Source organism: Solanum tuberosum, unplaced genomic scaffold (genome assembly GCF_000226075.1).
Source record: "Solanum tuberosum cultivar DM 1-3 516 R44 unplaced genomic scaffold, SolTub_3.0 scf00017, whole genome shotgun sequence".
Classification (NCBI taxonomy): domain Eukaryota; kingdom Viridiplantae; phylum Streptophyta; class Magnoliopsida; order Solanales; family Solanaceae; genus Solanum; species Solanum tuberosum.
In genome coordinates, this window is record NW_006238943.1 from 799,056 (window position 1) to 820,690 (window position 21,635).

At 33.5% G+C, this 21,635-nt stretch overlaps 3 protein-coding genes across 4 annotated transcripts; 1 reads left to right on the plus strand and 2 right to left on the minus strand.

The window, feature by feature from the left end:
• Positions 1-130: 130 nt before the first annotated feature.
• Positions 131-5,320, minus strand: LOC102591958 (uncharacterized). Of its 2 annotated transcripts, none has more exons than XM_006340142.2 (9): positions 5,149-5,320; positions 4,176-4,305; positions 3,435-3,627; positions 3,285-3,325; positions 3,045-3,114; positions 2,151-2,917; positions 1,493-1,798; positions 1,351-1,407; positions 131-558 (listed from the first exon to the last, which is right to left on the minus strand). In XM_006340142.2, the coding sequence occupies exons 2-9, from the start codon at positions 4,257-4,259 to the stop codon at positions 355-357; spliced, it is 1,722 nt and encodes a 573-aa protein (XP_006340204.1). In that variant the 5' UTR covers positions 4,260-4,305; positions 5,149-5,320; the 3' UTR covers positions 131-354. The 2 variants fall into 2 exon arrangements, with proteins under 2 accessions (XP_006340204.1, XP_006340203.1); XM_006340141.2 differs by having other exon boundaries at positions 3,285-3,331.
• Positions 5,321-6,128: 808 nt separating this feature from the next.
• On the minus strand, positions 6,129-12,630 carry LOC102592731 (uncharacterized). Its single transcript, XM_006340144.2, has 10 exons — positions 12,394-12,630; positions 11,991-12,050; positions 11,412-11,528; positions 9,843-10,340; positions 8,886-9,355; positions 7,936-8,035; positions 7,762-7,827; positions 7,583-7,672; positions 7,357-7,476; positions 6,129-6,603 (listed from the first exon to the last, which is right to left on the minus strand). Exons 1-10 carry the CDS (start codon positions 12,439-12,441, stop codon positions 6,295-6,297), a joined length of 1,878 nt encoding a protein of 625 aa, XP_006340206.1. The 5' UTR covers positions 12,442-12,630; the 3' UTR covers positions 6,129-6,294.
• Positions 12,631-13,877: 1,247 nt separating this feature from the next.
• LOC102593399 (ATPase ASNA1 homolog 2) lies at positions 13,878-21,583 on the plus strand. Its single transcript, XM_006340146.2, has 11 exons — positions 13,878-14,091; positions 16,086-16,297; positions 16,590-16,652; positions 16,747-16,857; positions 17,500-17,574; positions 17,697-17,765; positions 17,843-17,908; positions 18,823-18,900; positions 18,981-19,079; positions 19,699-19,833; positions 21,157-21,583. The coding sequence occupies exons 1-11, from the start codon at positions 13,959-13,961 to the stop codon at positions 21,292-21,294; spliced, it is 1,179 nt and encodes a 392-aa protein (XP_006340208.1). The 5' UTR covers positions 13,878-13,958; the 3' UTR covers positions 21,295-21,583.
• Positions 21,584-21,635: the final 52 nt, after the last annotated feature.

The following is a 21,635-nucleotide window of genomic DNA, read 5'->3' on the forward strand; positions in this document are numbered from 1 at the left end:
TTCAACACTTCGAGTGAAATGTGGCAAAAGAAAAGGAAGGAAAATCCATGTACCGACCATAATAGACATTGGACAGAATAAGCTAAGGAAAGATGAAATTATGTAAAAAAGATAACTGAAACCCCTTTCTTCAGTCTTGCACATATTGTTACCAATAGTTATTTTCAGACAAAAAGATGTTAACTAGAATAGAAGTAATTACAATCTGTTAGAAATTTGGTTCTCTAGTTTGAACTTGTACAAAGTTTAGAATTAGTTACTGCTAGCAAAAATATATACTACTAAGAATTTTGCTTTCCAAAGGTATCTATCTTTTTTCACAGGTATGAATGATCCTTTTAAGTAGCTTAGTATCTAATATGTGAGATTCAATGTGTTCCGCTCATTCATAGACAACTGACTATCAGACTCCACGTTCGAAGAAGAGGCGAGGGATGCAGTTGGTGAGATTCTTGTTCTATGTTTCCTCGAATATGGATAGATGACAGCAAGCTCTCGAACACGGTTTAAGACCTCGTGAGGAATCCTGGACACGCCATGCTTCTTCTTGGCATCAACCTGCAGCAAGTTTTTATGGGCATGTATGATATATCAACATGGTTTTTGCATCATAATAATAAGGTTGAACCCATCGGGAGACACCTAAGTTGGCAACATCTTACACTTAGGCATCTCTAGTAAGACTTGTACCATTTAAATACTTGTAGTAGGGCTCGACTGTGTCATGTTGACACTTATGCTGATTTGGCAACTTGTCAGGCCCTACTACATGTGTTTAAATGGTAAAAGTCTTAGTTAAGATGTCTAAGTGAAGATGGTGTCAACTTTAGGTGTCTCCCGATATGTGCAGCTAAATATGAAACCTGCTGAAAATGTAATATATGACTTGATTACAAGTCTTTTAGGCAATTAACTTTCTTCCATTACACACTAAAGCTTCTAATAAAACCTTCCGCTATTCAAGAATTTCGAGTACCAGTACTGTCACATTTGTTCCTCCTGTAACTTGAACCTCGAAATGGAATCCACATCCAGAGGATGAGAAAAGACTACAAAAAAGATGTAGTAAATCTAACAGATGGCGCATATACTTATCTCCGTGACATAGAATTATCACAGCTTAAATTATAACAAGACAACTGGATTTGTTCCATGAATTCTCTTCTAAATGTAAGCATTAACTCCAAGAATCATATATTGAAATGAAAAGGGATAGACTAGATGTGGCTTTGCAACATGATGATCCTATGATTATGTGCAAAGAAACATAAAAGAGAATGAGTTTTGAATTAAATTTAAAACGAAAAGGGACAGATTAGAGGTTTTCAATTGATAGGAAGAATAAAATACCCCTCTCCGGCTCTGCAATCGTCGGCAGCTAGCCCTCAGAAGATTCCGCCATTTGTCCTGACAGAAGCAAGGGACTAAAAGATCATACCAAAAAAACCTGGAAAGCAGAAAATTATAAGTATGTTACTAAACGGTCAAGTACCTTCAGATCAGCTGGACTACGATGCACAGATGATTGGAAAAACATCCTCTTAATGTCACTCCATCTGCCAACACCATACTTGGAAACACCCTCCACCAACTTTAGGACCTCAGTTGTTGACCAATACTTGTTGTGTTTTCTGTCTTGGTTAGTGCCTCGGGTCTCGCTCCCTATAGTCCAATCTTCTTCAGATGAATTATCACTAGACTGGTCAGAAAGAGTGCCAGAAGGATCATCTTGTGCCTCAGCTGAATGGATGTTACCGTTATAGGCTCTGTTAGCCCTGCAATCTTTGGATAAATGTCCCTGAAGTGGACAGCGAAAACATAAGCAAAAGAAGTAGCAATAATCTGAAAGAACAGCATCTAAAAGTGGATATGTGACTTTACGGCTTACGCTTTGTGTCATCCTAGCATGAAACAGACACAACAAGGATGAAATGCTCGAGCAAATCAAATGCTCGCCACATGAGTATTAAACATTGAATTGATGAGAGATACTTAATCCTAAGCAAATACATTTAGCATATGAGACTAGACATGTTAAATAAAGTGAACAGTTTTCGAGGAACATTCCCAGCAGAAGTTAACTTCCTTGGGAGAAAATATGAACGGTCAATACAAAGTCTGAAACTCCTTTTTATTTGTAGTTCACTAACCTCCCTCCTGATAAATCGTTCCTCAATGGGCAGACCAGGTGGAATTTGGATGCATCCAACTTGAAAATTTCTTTTACCAAGATCTTGTGATGATGCTTTGGCTCCTCTGTGATAATATCGCCGACCAAATCCTCCTCGTGAAGGTTTACATTTCAGATTTTGTTCAGATATTCCTAATTTCGTTCCATCACATTTTACATTTTCCTTAGCCAACTCCTTGCTATCCCACTTATCTGGAAAATCGAGCTGTATTTCACCTGCTGCAGAAGATAAGCATTTGAAGGAATTCCATTGGATATGTTCTCTCCTTTTCACGTGTTGAACCCTTGGCTTTGTTCTGAAATTGAATATACTAGCAAAGGCAGTAGATACTGTAAGGAGATTCTGGCAAGCTGGTGGGACTTTAACCCCTTGATTTTCACTCGAATCAAAAGAGCTTTTTGGAAAACTGTAATTCTTGCCTGACATCTCCTGGTTTTCCAAACCAAATATCATGTGGGATTCCAGCCATTGCTTATCCGCAACTGAAGTTTGATGTCCAAACATGTTCCTGAACACCTCAAGTAGTTTATCAGTTGACATGTCCTCAAATTCGTCTAAAGCGTCATGATCGGATGAGGTACTTGCATCAGACAACTTTAACACATGAACACCACAATTTCTTTGTTCTGAATCAGCTAGCTTGTTCTCCAAATTCACATTCCCTATACAGGATACATCTCTTGTGACATCATCAAGGGTGGGAGTCTCTTCCTCAAGTTCAATATCTAATAAATCGAGAATAATAGGACTGAAATTAACTAATCAGTTGAAAGACATTTACTTAGGACAGAAACAAAGGTAGAAAAGGAAAGCATAGACTGGCATGATAGCGGAGAAACAACAACTACTTACCCAAAAGATAATCTTCACATGAAATGCTGCAATGATTATCATTATATCCGTTTGACAATCCATCAAGAAACTGCAAAAACCGGGTTTCGACAAATGATCAGTAATAATGGAAGATGATCGAAAACAATTGATTAAACTCATTGAATACAAACGAATCAGAAATACTGTGGACAAATTAAAACACATAAACACTCTAGAATATAGTATTAACAAGTTATGACTGCTCACAAGGGTATATACCTTCTCCCTTGTTTTATTCTCTTCACTAAGACCTCTTTGAACTGCATCTAGGTGAAAGGTCAAAAATCAAAATGTCATTAGTTATCGACAAAACTAGTAGGAATTTGAAACTCATCTGATTCACATAGCTCAAGTTGTTAAGACCATTACCACGATCACTATTTGTTACAACAGACTCCGAAGCTGAAAACTCCTTAATATAGCTCTCTGGAAGACTGAATGCACATGTGTTAAAATCTAGAAGAGTATCAACTATATCACCATACTCGGGTTCTGCAAATAATTGTTCCACTCCTATTGCTTCCTCCTCTGATGCAAAATAGATAGATGCAGCACTTACAACCTAAAAAAATCATAACAGTTTAGTTAACAAAATAATTTAAAAGAAGATTATTGATCAAAATCGCATAATATTCTTGAACAACTAAAATTATCAAGCTCAAAAGTTCCAAATACTTCAAGTATTTATACTCAAAGTACAACAACAACAACATACCCAGTGTAATTCCACAAGTGGGGTCTGGGGAGGGTAGTAAGTACGCAGACCTTACCCCTACCTTGGGAGGTAAATAGGTTATTCCCGATAGACCCTTGGCTCAAGAAAAAACATAACAAAGCAGTCTGGGAAAAGAAATAACAAAAGAGAACAAAATAATACTGTAATCGAAGTACAAAAAATAGCAGTTAGTAATAGAAATCAAAGAACAAGAAACTACAAGAGTAATGCTACGACTATTAGTATGGGAGGATATGTGAAACAATACTCAACTATCTACTAGCCTTCTACCCTAATTTGACTCAAAGTAACTGAAGTAAAGCAGTAAGGATGTTTTAGGATTAATTGGACTAAGTGTAATCTAAACAAGTCATCCTCCAGAAATTTTTAGCTACCTGTTCAGGCTCCCGTTGAGAACTCTTTGCACTCTCATTTGGTGTCTTCCAGTTGTACTCGAACGAATCCATGGAAGTTTGCATTTTACTCGTCTGTCCAAATTTTCCTAACAGATTCTTGAGAATTTAACTACCAGAAACATAACAAGAAAAATGTCAGCCTCAGCATGGTCAATTTCTGGTGTTGAAAGCTCAGCTAAAGGAGGACTGTAATGCACGTAGCTTCGTTTCCTTTTTCTAACACATTAAGAAATGACTTAAAAGGGGAATAAGTATATTAAAGAACTGCACATGTCAAAAAAATATTGAAAAATTCATAATCAACTAAAAGGAATCATCTAATCAACAAATTATGGAACAACATATTGACTAAACACCCCAGCAGAGCCTCACAATATATGACATTTTTTTTTTAAAAAAAGAAGGATTTGATAGCAACAGGTCATATGAAAGAACTAAAACTTCACCAACAGGAATACAAATTAAAACAAACTACAACAACAACACATCCAGTGTAATCTCACAAGTGATGTCTCGGAAGGGCACAGTGTATACTAACCTTACCCATACCTCGTCGAGGTAGGGAGGTTGTTTATGAAAGACACTTGGCTCAAGTGAACCAAATCAAATGACAGTGAATAAAGCATGTCAACTAAATAACGAAAGCAATACAGAGCATTATTCAAAAACACTAACAACAACAAAATAGTGTGATATTCGAAACACAACAAACAATGTATATTAAAAGCAAGAAACAACAAAAGAAAAAAACAAACTAAACTTGTTACTAAATCATATATGTTTCTTATACGGTTATAGGGTATAAAAAGCAACTAAAACTAAAAGATTAACGTAGACAAGCAAAATATTCAAGAATTCTGATAAAATGCATGTAAATGCAACCAAAATACACAACTGCTAGATACCCACAAGACAAAAAGCAGAAAAGAACTAAAGGGGTCTCTGATCATACCTTCATTTCACTGATTCAACCAAAAAAGATTCATTTTTTGACCAAAAATCAAGAAAATAAACAAACCCCAGATGAAAATTTTCACAATAAATGCATGGAAGTAACTGAAAAGGCAAAAAAGGGAATGTAAGTGGTATCTCTGTTTCAGTAAAATGGGAGCTGATTTTTTTGGTGACAGAGGAAGTGGAGACGGACGTGAAGTGACGTGAAGAACCGAATTGGAATTGTGGGGTTGGGGTCCGGAAAAGGTGACACGTGGAGGGTAGTGGTTGGAAAGTTGTACAACCTTAAAAAGGAAATAAAGAAATTCTGTTTTTATATGTGGTTGATTGATAGATAATACGTCTGAGAATTATGATAAAAGGGTAGTAGATTATGGTATGACGGTAGTGTCGTATTTTGTAATGTGCATTTAATATATGTTGTCTTTTTGTTCAGTTACATTTTTTTGAATCGAGAGTCTATTGAAAATAAGTATTCTATCCCTATAAAGGCAAAGATAAGGTTTATGTATACCTGATCCTTCTCAGACTTCATTAATGAGATTACCCTAAATTTGTTGTGATCGTAATTTTCTTTTAAAAAAAATAAGTTTGAAAATGGAATGGTCGGGGCTAATCAGCATGGGCGGAGAGGACATCTGAAGGGTTACTTCATATTTGGTGACCACACACCGACCCAGACAATCACTAGCTACAATCGATGAAATTTATACTATTTATTGAAAAGATTTTTTATCGATTCAAGAAGAATCATATATACAAAATACTTATATATAGATAATAAATATTAAAAATTCAGAATCATAAGATAGTTTTCTCACAAAAAATATGGTGGGCTCTAAATCAACAATGGAAAAAAGAAAGAAAGTAAATGGCCAAGAATATGTTTAGGGATCTCCAAAATTACACTATAGACAAGTGATCACTTTATTTTTCACCACTCATTGTTATTCACATATACATAATTCAAGATGGAAGTAGTTCAACACATTGTTTTATGTTGAACAGATTATAACATACACTTTTCATAATATTTCTGTAAGTCCTCAAAATGAAATCTTGAAAGGCATCGAAAATGAAAATTTTACAATGAAATAATAAAGATTTTCTGTTGATTCAAACTCTGTAATTATACAAGATGTTTTTATACAGATAACAAATATTGAAACTCGAAATCATATGGTATTTTCTCAACAATAGTTGATGCTTTCCCACCATGAAGTCCTCTAAAGCAATCAACAATAGATTTTCTCAATGAACCAGATGTAGGCAATTGTTGACAAATCCATTCTACTAATGAATCCAAATCTTGGGCAAAATCATGTATATTTCTTAGCAAAAGCTCTGGCATTGCTATCTTCTTGTTGCTTGTTACAATTAATGAAGCTTGTAAGTATTCCAATTTTGATTTTTCTAACTCACCTATAACTCCATCACTTGTGTATATCTTCACCTACATAATTATTTTCATTAATTGTAATAAATTAACATGTTAAGCATTCACATTTTATTAAAAGAAAGGAAAATAGTACTATAACATAATTTTCGTAATACATTTCAATTCATGTGACGATATTTAACTGAACATCAAATTTAAGAAAATTGTGAATTATCGCACTATGTACAATGAAGGATTAAAAATAACTACTACTAGACCTCAACCTGAGGCATGTTTAATTTGGTTTGGTTATATGAGTTAATCCTGATTTTTTTATATCGATCAATTTAAGCTCATTTTTCATAATTTGCTTGGCTAAATTTTTTTTTAATTTTTTTTTTGAAATAATACTTCTACAAAGTGGAATGTTGCATTTTACTAATCAATTTGAAAATCTTGAGCAGCAATATTTTGTGTTTGACCAAATTTTCAAAGAAAATATTACTTTTTTCAACTTTTGTTACTATTCAAAAACATTTATTTTTTCTGACCAAGCATTTCAACTCTCTAAAATAAACGCTCTTGACTTCTTAGAAACTTGGCTAGACGAACTAGCGATAAGTCTAATATTATATAAAATGCATGTATTGTTTGAATTCATTATAATTTCTCTTTAACTTTATGCTAGCGATGAATCGACTACAACTCTTCTTTATCTAGATTTTTAATCGGCAATGTGATAAACTCACTAAAACTATAAAAACTAGTATCAATAATAAAAAATGACAGTTCGATGCATAAAACGTTTCATAGTATATATCGACTTACTGCTGGAGAAGAACGTGTTCCACAACATAAGGCAAACATAACATTTGGATCAAATGATTCAAGTCCATGCAGCTCACGTACTATATTTTCTTTATCATTCTTTTCACCTTTGCGATTCACCTAATTAATTAATCATATTATAATAAATGTAAGAAAAATTATATTCAAGATATGTTTGGAAAAAAATTAATTTAATAAGAGAAGTAAAATGTATTTAATTAATTACCTCTTTTCCTAGTGAATTTACTGGTTTTCTCAAGATAAAATGTTCAATTGCATGTGCATTTATTGTATTTCCACCAATATTCAGAGTTGCCTGAAATAAATATTAGAAAAATTAATTCGAATCAAGATATATGTATTTAAAAATTATGACAGATAATTTGAGACGGACAGAGTAATAACCTTATTCATAAGTGACAACAACTTTTCTGGAGTAGAACTAGAAGGAAGTCCATGTTGAAGAAATCCCTGGAATTATAATTTAAAAAAATATAATATGATTTTAATTAAGTTTGAATATTGAAATTTATAAAGGAAATAAATTTAAATAAATAAATAAAATTAAATCCAATGTACATGCATGATACAAGCGTTGTACATGTTGATCCAGAATGCTAATTTCTGTTGATAATTCAGCAATCTTAAATCTACATTTTGTAGACTGTTCATCATAAGCCTGCACAATTTTCAAGAACAATATAAGAAAATATTAGAAGGAGAAGTCTCGGAGCGTGATAAAATTATTTTCATATAATCTAATTAAGTTACTGGTTTGAGCTGTGAAATTAGCTATAAATTGTGCCCTACATTACACCCCTTAATTAGGGGTGCAGCCCTTCCCCGACGTTATGTGAATACAAGAAAATATTAGTGTTTAGTACATCGAACTGCCCTTTAATACAACAAAATATTACTCCTAACTTTAAGAAGAGAAGCGAATCAACAATATGTCACAAATTAATTTATGTGTTGATAGTGTAAAGAATTGTAAAATCGATACTATTTATGGTTGGTTAATTATAAGCTAATATATAAGTCGAGTGTTTATAAGTCAAAATCAATCAAAAATAAAATCATAAGTATCTTATAAATAATTTTGATTTGATTAAGTCTTTTACAATTTTATCCCTAATATATATCTCTCCTCAAACATAATAACTCCTAATTATCTCTCTATTTTTATTTTTGTCATTCTTCACCTTTTACATTCAAATACTTCTAAATTTACATTTTCCATAAATAATTCTATGGACATTTCACCATTTTAACTAAAAAAATTTTGTTTATCATCATCATCTTCATACACAGATGCAGGAATTGCTTATTATCAAGTTCATCACTTCTATCCAAACACATAGTAATCATTTTTAGTGCTGGATAGTCGATACCTATCAATACAACTACTTTCAATCAGCTAAATCAGACAGACACTATCAGTTTATAAAAGTTAAGCTCTTCTCAACGAACATATAGTAGAATCTAAAAATAACACATAAAATATTCAAATTAGGGTTTTGAGGACATACTTGAGCTTTTGAAATAGAGGAATAGAGTTAGAATTTGATATGCATTTGGGCTCCATAGATGTTGATGCAAATCTAACCAAATTTTTGTAAGGCCCAATATCTCTTGGAATGGACTCTTCTGAATCAAAAATACCATATGGATCTTGTTGTCTTGAATCTTTTTGTTGGATCAAAAGGCTTGTTGTACTATTATTTTTTGAATTGGGCTCAATATGGGCCCTAAAACTCAATGAAAAATTGCTTGATCTACTAGCAATTGGGCCTGATTTTTCTAACTCCATTGCACGTGTTGTTCTAAGTAGCCTTATAAAAATGAACACCAAACATTTCATGATGTTTTCTGATAATTTATTTGGTGGCCATCTATGAATTGTGTCTTCTTCTGTTGGAATTGGACTTTGCATGATTTTTGGTTGAAGTTCATGTATTGGAGTGGACATAAATTTGGGTAAATCTGCATTTCTTTCTCTCTGAAAAACAATAAAAAAAGAAAATTATACAAATAAACAACAACATATTCAATGTAATCCCACAAGTGGAGTCTGCGGATGGTAGAGAGTACGCAAACCTTACTCCTATCGTGTGGAGGTAGAAACATTTTTTTTTTACCTTTGGTTCAAGTAAAAGCAGTTTGAAGAAAGAACATTATACAAATCTTGAAAAAAAAGGAGAAGGGGTTGAGGGTGGGAGTGATAAAAGTTATATTCTAGAAAAATGCGAGAAAATAAAAAGCGACTCAATAGAATAGGTGGTCTAAAGTCAAAATATAAGTAGATGTCTTGTATTTATTTAATAAAGTGTTTTTTCTTTTGTTGGTAAAACTATGTTACCCAAGTATTGAATCGGCTATATGTAAATACTCCATCAAACTCATCTTAAATTAATATTATATGTAAAAATGACTTCTGTCGTACCAAATATAATTAAAATCGTAATAAAAATAAATAAAAGACTTACTCTAGGGGTTGGATTTCTTGGTTCTCTGAAAGGTGAAGGAGTCTTGATCATCCCGCTTTTCCTTGAAATCCTTTCTCCAAATGTTCTAACTTGTTGATGAAATTGATTTTCATCTTCTTGATCAACAATAACTTTTGATGACTTATTAATTGGTTGTAACAATTTCTCATTATTTATTCTAAAGTCATTCAGACCATAATCACCTTTTATAGCTTTGCTAATAAAATGCAATGCCTTTGTCTCAAATGGAACTTTTTGATCATTTAGTCCTTTGAATTTGTTTGGATTTGGTGGCAAAGAATATGAAGATATATTGTTTTGTTGTTGACTTTGTATTTTCATCTTGTTGTTAAGTCCTTGTTTGGACTTATTAGCTTGATGATCAATATTGTAGATTTCTTTCTCTTTATTCACATCACATTGAATCTTGTTGATTTGGCCTTCCAATTTGGCTATTTCATTTTCAACCATGGCTAATTCTTCTAACAATTCCTTCATCTACAAAATTTCCGCTATTAGGTTAAAACAAGCATAAAGCGCGATAAAATTAATAAAGGAATTTTAACAATATCTACTATATATACATAAAAATATAATTTTTTTATTATTTATATAATGTGTAATTTTCAGACAAAGAAGATTTAAATGAACAACCTCTTGCACCACCTAATTTTGGCGCCTCTACCCGTACCATTTAGTGTATATATAGGGTCTACTTCTATATATATATATATATACACACTAACCATATAAAATTCATTTACATTATCAGATCACTTAAAAAATAATTAAAGGTAATTATGGATAAGTATATTGCACCTAAAAAAATATTTTCATTATCAGTGGATAAAAAGTTAAATCAATTAATATACATGAAACTGAAAAAATTAATCATTTTTAACCCAAAAATACACACATATATATTTCATATAATTAATTTAGTAGTACATATGGATGGTTTGTTAAAATCAAACTTAGGTAGAAAGTAAACATCATATCCAAAGTTGATGGCAGAAGGTAGTTTTCTTCTTATTCAACAAAAAAAGTACATTCTTAGCTGCTACGATTTGAATTTTAGTAAATATATCCATAAATTCTTTTTATTTAATTCCTCATGTTACTAAATCATTGAAGAAAATCTCACTTTTCTATATTGTTGTTCTAAGCTTTTATATATATATATATATATATAAACTTCTTTATACAATCATCCTTTATAACAACATATTACCGGTCAAAGTTTTTTTTAAAGAAATTTCATGTTAATTAGAATATGTTATATTATAAAATGATCTATATAACAATATTTCGCTATAACAATAAAAAAAATACATAGTAGACAACGTTGTTATAAAAAATTTAGGCCGTAGAAACACAGCACAGACAACATATATGGCTAGTATAATGTCACAAGTGGGAACTGAAGAGGATAATGAGTACATAAACGTTATCCCTACCTTGTAAAGATAGAAAAATTATTTCTGATAGACCCTCAATTCAAATAATATAGCTTAAACACTAATTTTATTTTATTTAAAAAAAAAACACTCACTAAAGAATTAAATTTACCTTAGGAGGAAGGTAATTTGGAATGGTGAAAGATGAATCATCCTTTCTTTGATACACCTTCTCCAGAAATTCATGCACTTTTTGTTCATGATTCAACATTTTTCTAAGCTCAGCAACCTTATATTATAACACAAATAAATAAAACTTTCAACTTCTCCTTATATATTCTCAAGAAAAGTGCGAATTACATGAAAATTTACTGGTAATATAATATATATAGTTTATTTCCTATAAGAAAATTCGATGAAAAAATCTTTGCTAAATCCATATTGGTAATAATGGTAGAAAATCCCTTCTTATTATTATTTAAAAAAAAAAAAAAATTCTTTAACTTTTCCAATCACTATATAATAAGAAAGAAATAACATATATTTTGGATTCTAATTTGCAAATTTAATTAGTAGCATTCATATGTTATGACTAATTTTCTAAAAGAGCACATATAGGTTAAAGGTACATGGACCATAACCTATATATGCCAAGTACAAATTCTAACTTTTTTGTCATGTTTTTTCATAACTATTTAATTACCATATGATAAAAATAAATTAAATTCATCAAGAAAGGTACATAAGAAACCTCTTTTTCAAGTTCTTCTTTCTTGTGGTGTCCACCAGTACTAGTACTCTTCTTCTTTCTCTGAAAACATACACCAAGAATATTGATCCTCAACACAAGAAAAATGAAATTCAATGGCAGATCTAGAGTAGATGCAACGAGTTAAGTTGAACTTATTGCGTCTAATGTGTGCAAGAAAAAATGAACATATAATAATAATAAATAAATAATGGAATCCAAAGATTGACTTTAAAATATAAAAATATGTACATATAATAAATTAAAGAACATAATCATTGATTCTAAATCTTGAAGAACTAAACATAATTGCAAAACCAGAACGATACAGAGAAGATTAACATGACTAATTCATAAATTGAGAAACGATACACTATCCTTAAAAAATACAAGACAAATAACTTACAATAATTTGTGCTGGAAAATGAACTGCCAAATTTAGCTGGTTTGCCATGAACTATACAATCCTCAGAGCCTTTTTGTTGATTCAAAGAAAAATGGTGCTCATGAGGTATTCATTAGTAGAACTATGTAGGGTTATTATTATTATTGAGATGATGAATGATATTATCAAATAAAAAAAAAACTTGGACTAGAAGCAAGGAATTGTATGGTATACTTTTTTTTTTGTGGTGGTTGTGATTATATTGTTGAAGTTGTTGACACATCTAGAATTAATTTGAATATACATGAAAAAAATGAAGTGAAGTATATATGTGTTGTAAATTTGATGAGAAGATGATAAAATGGAGCTATCAAAATGATATAGTATATAGTTGTAGTAATAGGGAATGGGAGGTCATGCACCACCAAGAAAATATGGTGGAGTACTAACAAATATTTCTTCATTCTTAATTAGAGATTTTAGATTCGGATCCTGAGTATGGAATCGTTTTTGATAGCAAATATTTTACCCTTCAAAGTAGGATATTCCGACTTGATTTCAGATTAATCGAAATGTCAAACTTCAAAATAAATACTGAACATCATGAAAAAAAAATTAATCAAAGAAAAGGGACTTTTATTTAAAAATAAATAAATAAATTTTTGATATAAAATGTTGGCGTAGCTTGCACTTGCAGTATTTTGGGACTTAAAAGATTAAGGTGTTTCTTTTTTGGGTATAATAATAGTTTGGCTTTTAATCTGTTGTCTTAGTAGAAAATGATTGCGTATTTTAGGGGATATATATTAAGGCGTGTGAGTTAAGGAGCAAGTATAATGATTATTTCATGGAACAAAAAAAAAAAGGATCAAGGCTGTGTTTGGTATACAAATTATGATTTTTTGTTATTGTTGAAAACTACGTATTTTATTATGAGTTTGATTGAATTTAATATCAGTTTTAACTTTAAAAATAATTATTATGTTAATATATATATGAATAAATTTAAAATTTATATAAATACTTAAACTTATCATTCTTAAATTCCTATTATAACTTCTACTGATACTTGCAATAACAATAACAATAACATATTAGTGTAGAATGGAGAGGATAATGTATATGCAATAAAATTGATACTTGCAACAAACGACAACAATTACATACAAATATAATCCCGCAAATGAGCTTTGAAGAGAATAATTTATACCTCAATTTTACCCTTTAACTTATACGGATAGAGAGGAGTCGAGGACATTCTTTGCTAAAGAAAAACATAATAAATTGATTATGAAAATAAAATATAATAGTAAAAATTTCATATTGAAAAAAATGAAGAAAATAACGGAGTAATAACAATAGTACTATAATTAAGATATAATCTAGTCAAATACTATACATAATCATTCCAATAAACAATAAACCCCAATATATTTTACAATTAAAATTTCATATTTTACGTAATTAACTAACTGATTGACACAATTTATTTTCCCATAAAACCAAAAATTGTGACCCTATATTGTTTTCCTTCCGCAGTCTACTGCTAATTAAGCTTTAACCTGGAAACAAAAATCAGCATAGCCATGGCCATGGCGTCTCTTTTTCATCAATCTTCGAAAACCCATTTCTATTTTGCTTTGGCAAATGTCAGTAGAAGAAGCTTTAGCTCATTCTCAACAAGTTTCAATTCAAGAACTTTCAAACCGCTATTTCAAGGTAAAATCTCCATTATATGTATTAATATTAATAAAGTTGGGATTTTAGTTCTCTTTTACAGTTTTGTTCTTTGGGTATTTTGATCAAGCATGTGTTGTTTATGTAAATGTTAATGTTTCTTGTAAAATGCAGAGTTGGAATATGAGGTTTCTAAGTTTCATTATATCAATCATTTGTAGGACATGGTTGTTTTAGGTAGATGTTGATTTGTTTTTAAACTGTTAATGTCACGGGTTCGCAGTGTAAAAATAGTTTCTTTGATGAAGAAGGCTGCATAGAAGTAGTGTCACTCTAAGTGTGTTCGAGTGGTCAATGAAGTAAACTGGTAGTTGAGAAACAGGCAGCATAAAAATAGTTTCTTTGATGAAGAATGCTGTGTAGTAGTGGTACTTTGAGTGTGGTTTAGTGGTCAATGAAGTGTATTGAGAAATGTGAGGTCGTAGCAGTGACACTTAGGGTGGGGTCTAGTGGTCAATGAAGTGTATTGAGAACTGTGAGGTTGTAGCATTGGCATTTACGGTGGGTTCTAATGGTCAATGAAGTCTACTGAGAACTGTGAGGTCGTAACAGTGACACTTAGGGTGGGGTCTAATGGTCAATGAAGTGTATTGAGAACTTTGAGGTCGTAGCAGTGACATTTATGGTGGGGTCTAATGATCAATGAAGTGTATTGAGAACCATGAGGTCTCATGTTCAAATCCCAAATGGAGGCAAAAGTACTAGGTGATTTCTTCTCATCTATCTGAGCCTCAGTGCACAGAGTTATCTAATATAGTAAGTACCTCGTGGAATAAGCCGAGGTGCCTGCACGTTGACCTGGACACCACAATTAAAAAAACAAGAAGAAAAAGGCTGGATATTAGTGTGTGCAAATAAATGCAAGTGGTTTTCCATGTTAAGAGCTTAAAGAACAGACCTTTGTTTCCATCGTGAATTCAGAATTGAGAATCACAAATTCCAAGAAGTGAATGATTCAACATATGTGTTTTTGTTCTTTTATTCAAAAGAGAAGCCAATAATCCTGATTCTACTTAGGTGTTTATTTGAGTCCAATAGTGGAAGAATGCGATAAAACTGCACTAGGTTTGTAGAAACCTTTTCCACAATTTAATGCCAATCAACACATGTTGATTGAGCTGAGGGTCTCTTGGAAACAGCCTCTCTACCTCCACGAGGTAGTGGCAAGGTCTGCGTACTACTTACCCTCCCCAGACCCCACCTAGTGGGATTTCACTGGGTTGTCGTTGTTGTAATGCCAATCAACACATGTTGATTGAGCTGAGGGTCTCTTGGAAACAGCCTCTCTACTTCCACGAGGTAGTGGCAAGGTCTGCGTACTACTTACCCTCCCCAGACCCCACCTAGTGGGATTTCACTGGGTTGTCGTTGTTGTAATGCCAATCAACACATGTTGATTGAGCTGAGGGTCTCTTGGAAACAGCCTCTCTACCTCCACGAGGTAGTGGCAAGGTCTGCGTACTACTTACCCTCCCCAGACCCCACCTAGTGGGATTTCACTGGGTTGTCGTTGTTGTAATGCCAATCAACACATGTTGATTGAGCTGAGGGTCTCTTGGAAACAGCCTCTCTACCTCCACGAGGTAGTGGCAAGGTCTGCGTACTACTTACCCTCCCCAGACCCCACCTAGTGGGATTTCACTGGGTTGTTGTTGTTGTAATGCCAATCAACACATGATACCATGCTTTTCTAGTTTGTTCGGGTGTTGCTCTAAAAAGAGCATCTGTCAATTCCACCAGAGTTTTTATGTTAAGTTAACCTGTCTAGTGTAGAAATTGATTCGTAAAAGTTAGGACCAATATATGTGAAACAAGTCTCTGCACAGCTGCTTTAGCATATAACAGTAAGCAGTAAATGCCAGCTCGAATCGATGAAAAAAAAACATGAAGAAATGTTCTTGACATTATACAGACAATTTCAAATGGTTTTTTAAAGAAATGCTTCGGGATTACTTAAGTTCCTCTCATCTTTGTAGTGAGGGCAGTTACTACTCCTACTGAAGCTTTTGTTGGATTTGACGAGATGATTAATGGGACGCAACGGAAGTATTTCATGTTAGGAGGGAAAGGAGGTGTTGGGAAGACTAGTTGTGCTGCTTCTCTGGCAGTAAAATTTGCAAATCATGGTCATCCGACTCTTATTGTTTCAACTGATCCTGCTCACTCTTTGAGTGATTCGTTTGATCAGGTATCTACTGCATACTTCTCTTCTTAAATTCTGTCAAAAGAGAAATTGACTTATATTATGTTTTGTGCTTTAGATTTTTATCACTACATGTTGTTTCAGTATCTTATTTTCTTGTTGTTTCTATTTGTTGCTGTGCCTCTTTTTCACTGTTTTCTCAGCCGAGGGTTCTTTCACAACATCTCTACCTTCTCAAAGGTAGGGGTAAGGTTTGCGTACATTCTATCCTCCCCATGCTCCACTTGTGGGAACAGACTGGGTTTGTTGTTGTTGTAATGTTTTGTGCTTTCTGTAGAATTTGACTGGAGGGGCACTTGTTCCGGTTCAAGGAGTGGATTCTCCATTATATGCACTAGAGGTATCTTGTTCTTATTATTTCGTTGTTGGTACTGAAGTAAAGTACCTACTTGTTTAGGATGAATAATCATATAAATAAACTGATATTCAAATAGATAAGCCCTGAGAGAACAAGGGAAGAGTTCCGCGCAGCGAGCCAACTACATGGTGACAAGGGTGTTAAAAATATTATGGACAGCATGGGCCTCGGAATGCTTGCTGAGCAGGTGACATCAACAAGCAAAATGTTTCATAGTTCTTTTTTTTCCCCAAAAATATGTCCCTCTCTTTCTATGGCTTTAAGGGGTCGTTTGGCAGAATGTATTAGAAAATCTAATACATATATTAGTTTACACCCTATTCAGTATTATAGGGTGTATAAGTAATACATAGTGAACCATGATATTATTAATACAAGGGCTATTAATACTTGGATAAGCATGGGTAAAGACAAAATTGCCCTCAATACACCAAACCAAACAGTGGATATGAAATAATTTCAGCATAACTAATTCCATCATTACTAATACACCCTATTCAATATTATTCTTATACACTCTATCAAACGACCACTGTCCATGCATAGTCTTGGTTTCTCCTTGTCTCCTACTATACAACTACCCAATTAACTGTGTCTGATGTAATCGTAGACCTTTAAGCAATGTGTTATATCTTTTTGGTTGTTGATTCATTAAGTAAAACCTGTAAACTTTGTATGACATGCTAAGTTCAGGTTCAAGTTCATTTCTTTACTGCAGCTGCTGACAGAGCAACTGATTAAACGAAGTTCTGATTTTGTCAATCTGTGAATTATGATGTTTGAAACACTCCTTGTTATACTTGACCCTGCTGTTATTAACTTGTGATAGCTGGGAGAACTAAAACTTGGAGAGCTGTTGGACACTCCTCCACCTGGTCTAGATGAGGCTATTGCAATTTCAAAGGCATGTATAAACGAGTGTTCAATACTGCTTTTCAGTTAGATTGTTATCAGTAACGCACACATAAGCAACTGTCCTTATTGTTACCTTATTCCAGTCTCTTTGACTATAGGATGGTTCTGCAGGTCATGCAATTTCTTGAATCAAAGGAGTATAGTGCCTTCTCTCGCATAGTTTTTGATACAGCACCAACAGTGAGTTGAAAGAAACTGGTTTAATGTAAAACTTATTCTCTGAGCTTAATGTTTGCATTTACCTGTTGATTCTGCAGGGGCACACACTTAGACTACTATCACTCCCAGACTTCTTGGATGCATCAATAGGCAAGATGATGAAGGTAACTACCGTCATGCTACTGGAAGGATATTATGGGTCATTTCTGATTTTCTTCCACCAAAATGCCTCCATGTTTAAGAATGAGAACCCTCAAACCCGTATGTCTTTATTCTCCTCTTAACCGAAACTTATTACAGTGGTTTTAGTATGCTTAATTCTGGAGAATAACAATTCCTTCTCAATTAAGTCCTTCTATGAGAAACTTCTGGTTAGGGCAGAAATGTTATCCACATGCCTCGGACTGGATTCTTAAGATGCCGAGGAAGGTGTGCTTCTTCGTGTGGGTAGCTACTAGAGGAGTGATTTTGGCGGTGGAGAATTTTAAGAAGCGAAAGGTTGTAGCCATGAGCTGGTGCTTCCTTTCTAAGGAGGCGGGTGAGGACGTGGACCATATTCTGTTACATTACAAATTAGCTACAAGGTTATGAGAGGACATCTTTAGATGATTTGGTGTTTCTTGGGTAATGCCAAGATCCGTGAAGGAGTTGATCTTCAGCTGGAAGAGTGGAGCTAGGAAAAGAAGACACAAGGTTTGGAACGTTACTCCTTTGCTTTGATGTGGGTCATTTGGAGGAAGAGAAATAGGAGAGCTTTTGAAAGGTTGGAGATGAGCTTTGCTCATTAGAGAAGTTGTCTTTGATCCCTTATTTTCTTTCGGTGCACCCATGTAGTTAACGGTTTGTATAGAGCATTGGGTGTCTTTGGAGAGAACCATATTTTGTAGGTCTCCTTTTTTGGTATACCTCTTGTAGACGGCCAAGTTGACCTTGCTATTATTAATAAAACTTTTTACCTGATTAAAAAAACACGTGTAATCTAGGATTGTGTGTGATCATGCATTTTATTTCAAGTTCGTCTATCAAAGCCCTATTTTCACTTACTTCAGCTTTATTAGTACTTTTTCATGTGTCACAGCTTAAAAAGAAAATAACATCAGCTACTTCAGCTTTAAAATCCATGTTCAACAAAGGGGAGCCACAACAAGATGATGCTGTAAGCATTGAAGTTACAATACTAATTATCTTGCTGTACTTTTGCTTTGCATTGACCATTATCATGTCCTTTTACTGCAGAGTGACAAGCTAGAGCAATTAAGGGAGAGGATGGCAAAAGTTCGAGATCTGTTCCGTGATTCCGAAACTACAGAGTTTATCATTGTGACAATCCCCACTGTAATGCACAAATTCTGTCGTCCTATTACTTTAAGTTAACAACTCTGGAACATAAGCTTGAAACAGAACTAGCTTGCCTCTTATTAATATTACTTCCAATCATAAATATCATCCTCTACTTTGTCTTTTCCTTTCCTGTAGTTCATGCTCCATATAGTTGAGCTTTTATACTTAAGTCAAAAAGGTTCAATATCCAATACATTGTAATAGTACAGCAGTTCAATATTGCTCATCATATAGAGGCTTCTACACAATATTTCCATTAGGTTTGAAAAATATTGATAAAAGTAGGATATGCATGTTAGAGACATAAAGAAAAAGAATAGCATTGCTACTATGACTCTGGAAAAATGGTTGAGCCGAGGGTCTATCGGAAACAACCTCTCTACCTTCACAAAGATAGAGGTAAGGTTGCGTACACACCGCCCCACCCTAGACCCCACTTGTGGGATTACACTGAATATTTTTTTTGTTGTGGTAAATACTATTGCTACTTATGCTCAACTGAGCAATATTAATTGACCAGAATGTGTAGCTTGTAGCTTTTCTTTGCTATGCTTGCAAGCTCTTCTTGAGGATTTGTTGAGTGAGCTCTTTGTGACAAATACATTCTGTACAGGTGATGGCAATCAATGAGTCTTCACGACTCTGTGCATCGTTGAAGAAGGAAACTGTTTCAGTAAGAAAGCTTATCGTCAACCAAATCCTACCTCCGTCTACATCAGAATGCAAGTTCTGTGTGATGAGAAGAAAGGTAAGAGTTGACTCTTCAAATTCAGCGTAGCGAAAAATATTCTAATTCATCCCATTTCTTGAAAATATTCCAAATTTTTCTCTCTTTTAAGTTAAATCCTTCGCATTTATACTGCTAAGCAAGTTTTTTTGTTTTTTTTTGTTTTAAATAATGAAGTAGACAGAAACCTAAGCTAGATGAAAGAATACCTAGTGAGCATGTATCTTAATTCCGAGCCAGGTATCTGAATTTAAAATGGGGAATAAATATCTATTGGAATTGTTTTTGTGTCAAGCCATTGATATGCTCAATATTTACGCATTTCAATGTAGTTCTGAAAACTAATTTTAAGAAGGCTCTCTAGATACCCTATTTGGAATAGTTATGCAAGAAGGTAGGTATGTCCTGAACGTGAACTTCCACCATGATTTGTTCAGCTTTATGGAAATGCTAGCTTTTTCATAACTTGTCAGATTGTGGTACGTCATACATGCCAAGTTTTCTTTATGGTGTCACATTATATCCATTGAATTACATAACTACATTTCTAATGAACTCTACAATAGGAAAGGTACTCATGGCCAAATGCATGCAGCATAAATTGTGCATGCTTGATTTAGCAACTAAACACTGAGAGCTTATGTATGCAATAAAAGACTTACTTGGATGGCAGATTAGAGATTCAACAACAACAAACAACAATATATCCAGTGTAATCTCATAAATGGGGTTTGGGGAGGGTGGTGTATATGCAACTTTTACCCTACCTTGTGAATGTAGAGATGTTTCTGACAGACCCTCGGCTCAAAAAAACAAGTATGCAAAGCAAATACAATAGTGAAGAAGTCATATTGTTGTTGTTGAAAGAAGTGGCAATGATGCTTCACTTGAAAGCAAGCCATATGAATGTTGAACTTAGACAAGTTTGATGTTTTATATTACCATATAGCGAGTATAAATCGAGTGATATAAAAGCTATGTTGCACTACTTTTGGAGTATCCAACATGCATCAGCCAACATTTTTGAAGAGTCTGAGCAGCATAGTATTGATGTAGTGTCGGCATTCTGGGAGCCTTTATAAAGGGTATCACTAGAAATAGGACAAATTGATCAAATGCCTAGTTCTGGGATGGCCTTGGACTGCTGTTGTCTTCTCTTACACATTCATATTCTAATCTTATTCACTTGCTTTAGTGCATATTCAAGACCTTAAACTTTTTAACTTAATTAACCTTTTTATCCAAACAGTGATGAAAACTGAATTATCCTGTGAAATATCTCTGACTTCCCTGATCTTTACTTGCATAGTTTTGCTGATGTCTTTGTTGTTTAAAATGTTTCAGGATCAGATGCGTGCTCTTGAAACGATCACTAAAGATCCCGAGTTAGCAAGTTTAAAGATAATCCAAGCACCATTGGTTGATGTGGAGATAAGGGGCGTCGCTGGATTAAAATTCATGGGGGATATGGTTTGGAAATAAAAATGTTTCAACAATCATGTAGAATAATGTAGCAGTGACTTGTTTGCTGAACTTATTTCCCCCCATGAGAAAAAAAAAGGGGCCCTTTTTTCTCTTCAATTTTACTCTGGATAGGAGGTTATGGAGGATACATATTAGGGTAGAAGGCTAGTAGAGCATTGTTTTGCGTGTCCTTCCATATTTGTAGTCGTAGTATTTCTGATGTAGTTTCTTATCGTTCAATTTTTGACTCTTGTACTTCAGTTATTGCAATATTTTGTAGTTACTGTTCCTTTTTTTTTTTCCAGAATGATTCGTCCTACTTTCTATAGTATTTTTCCATGATTTCCTTACTTCCATTA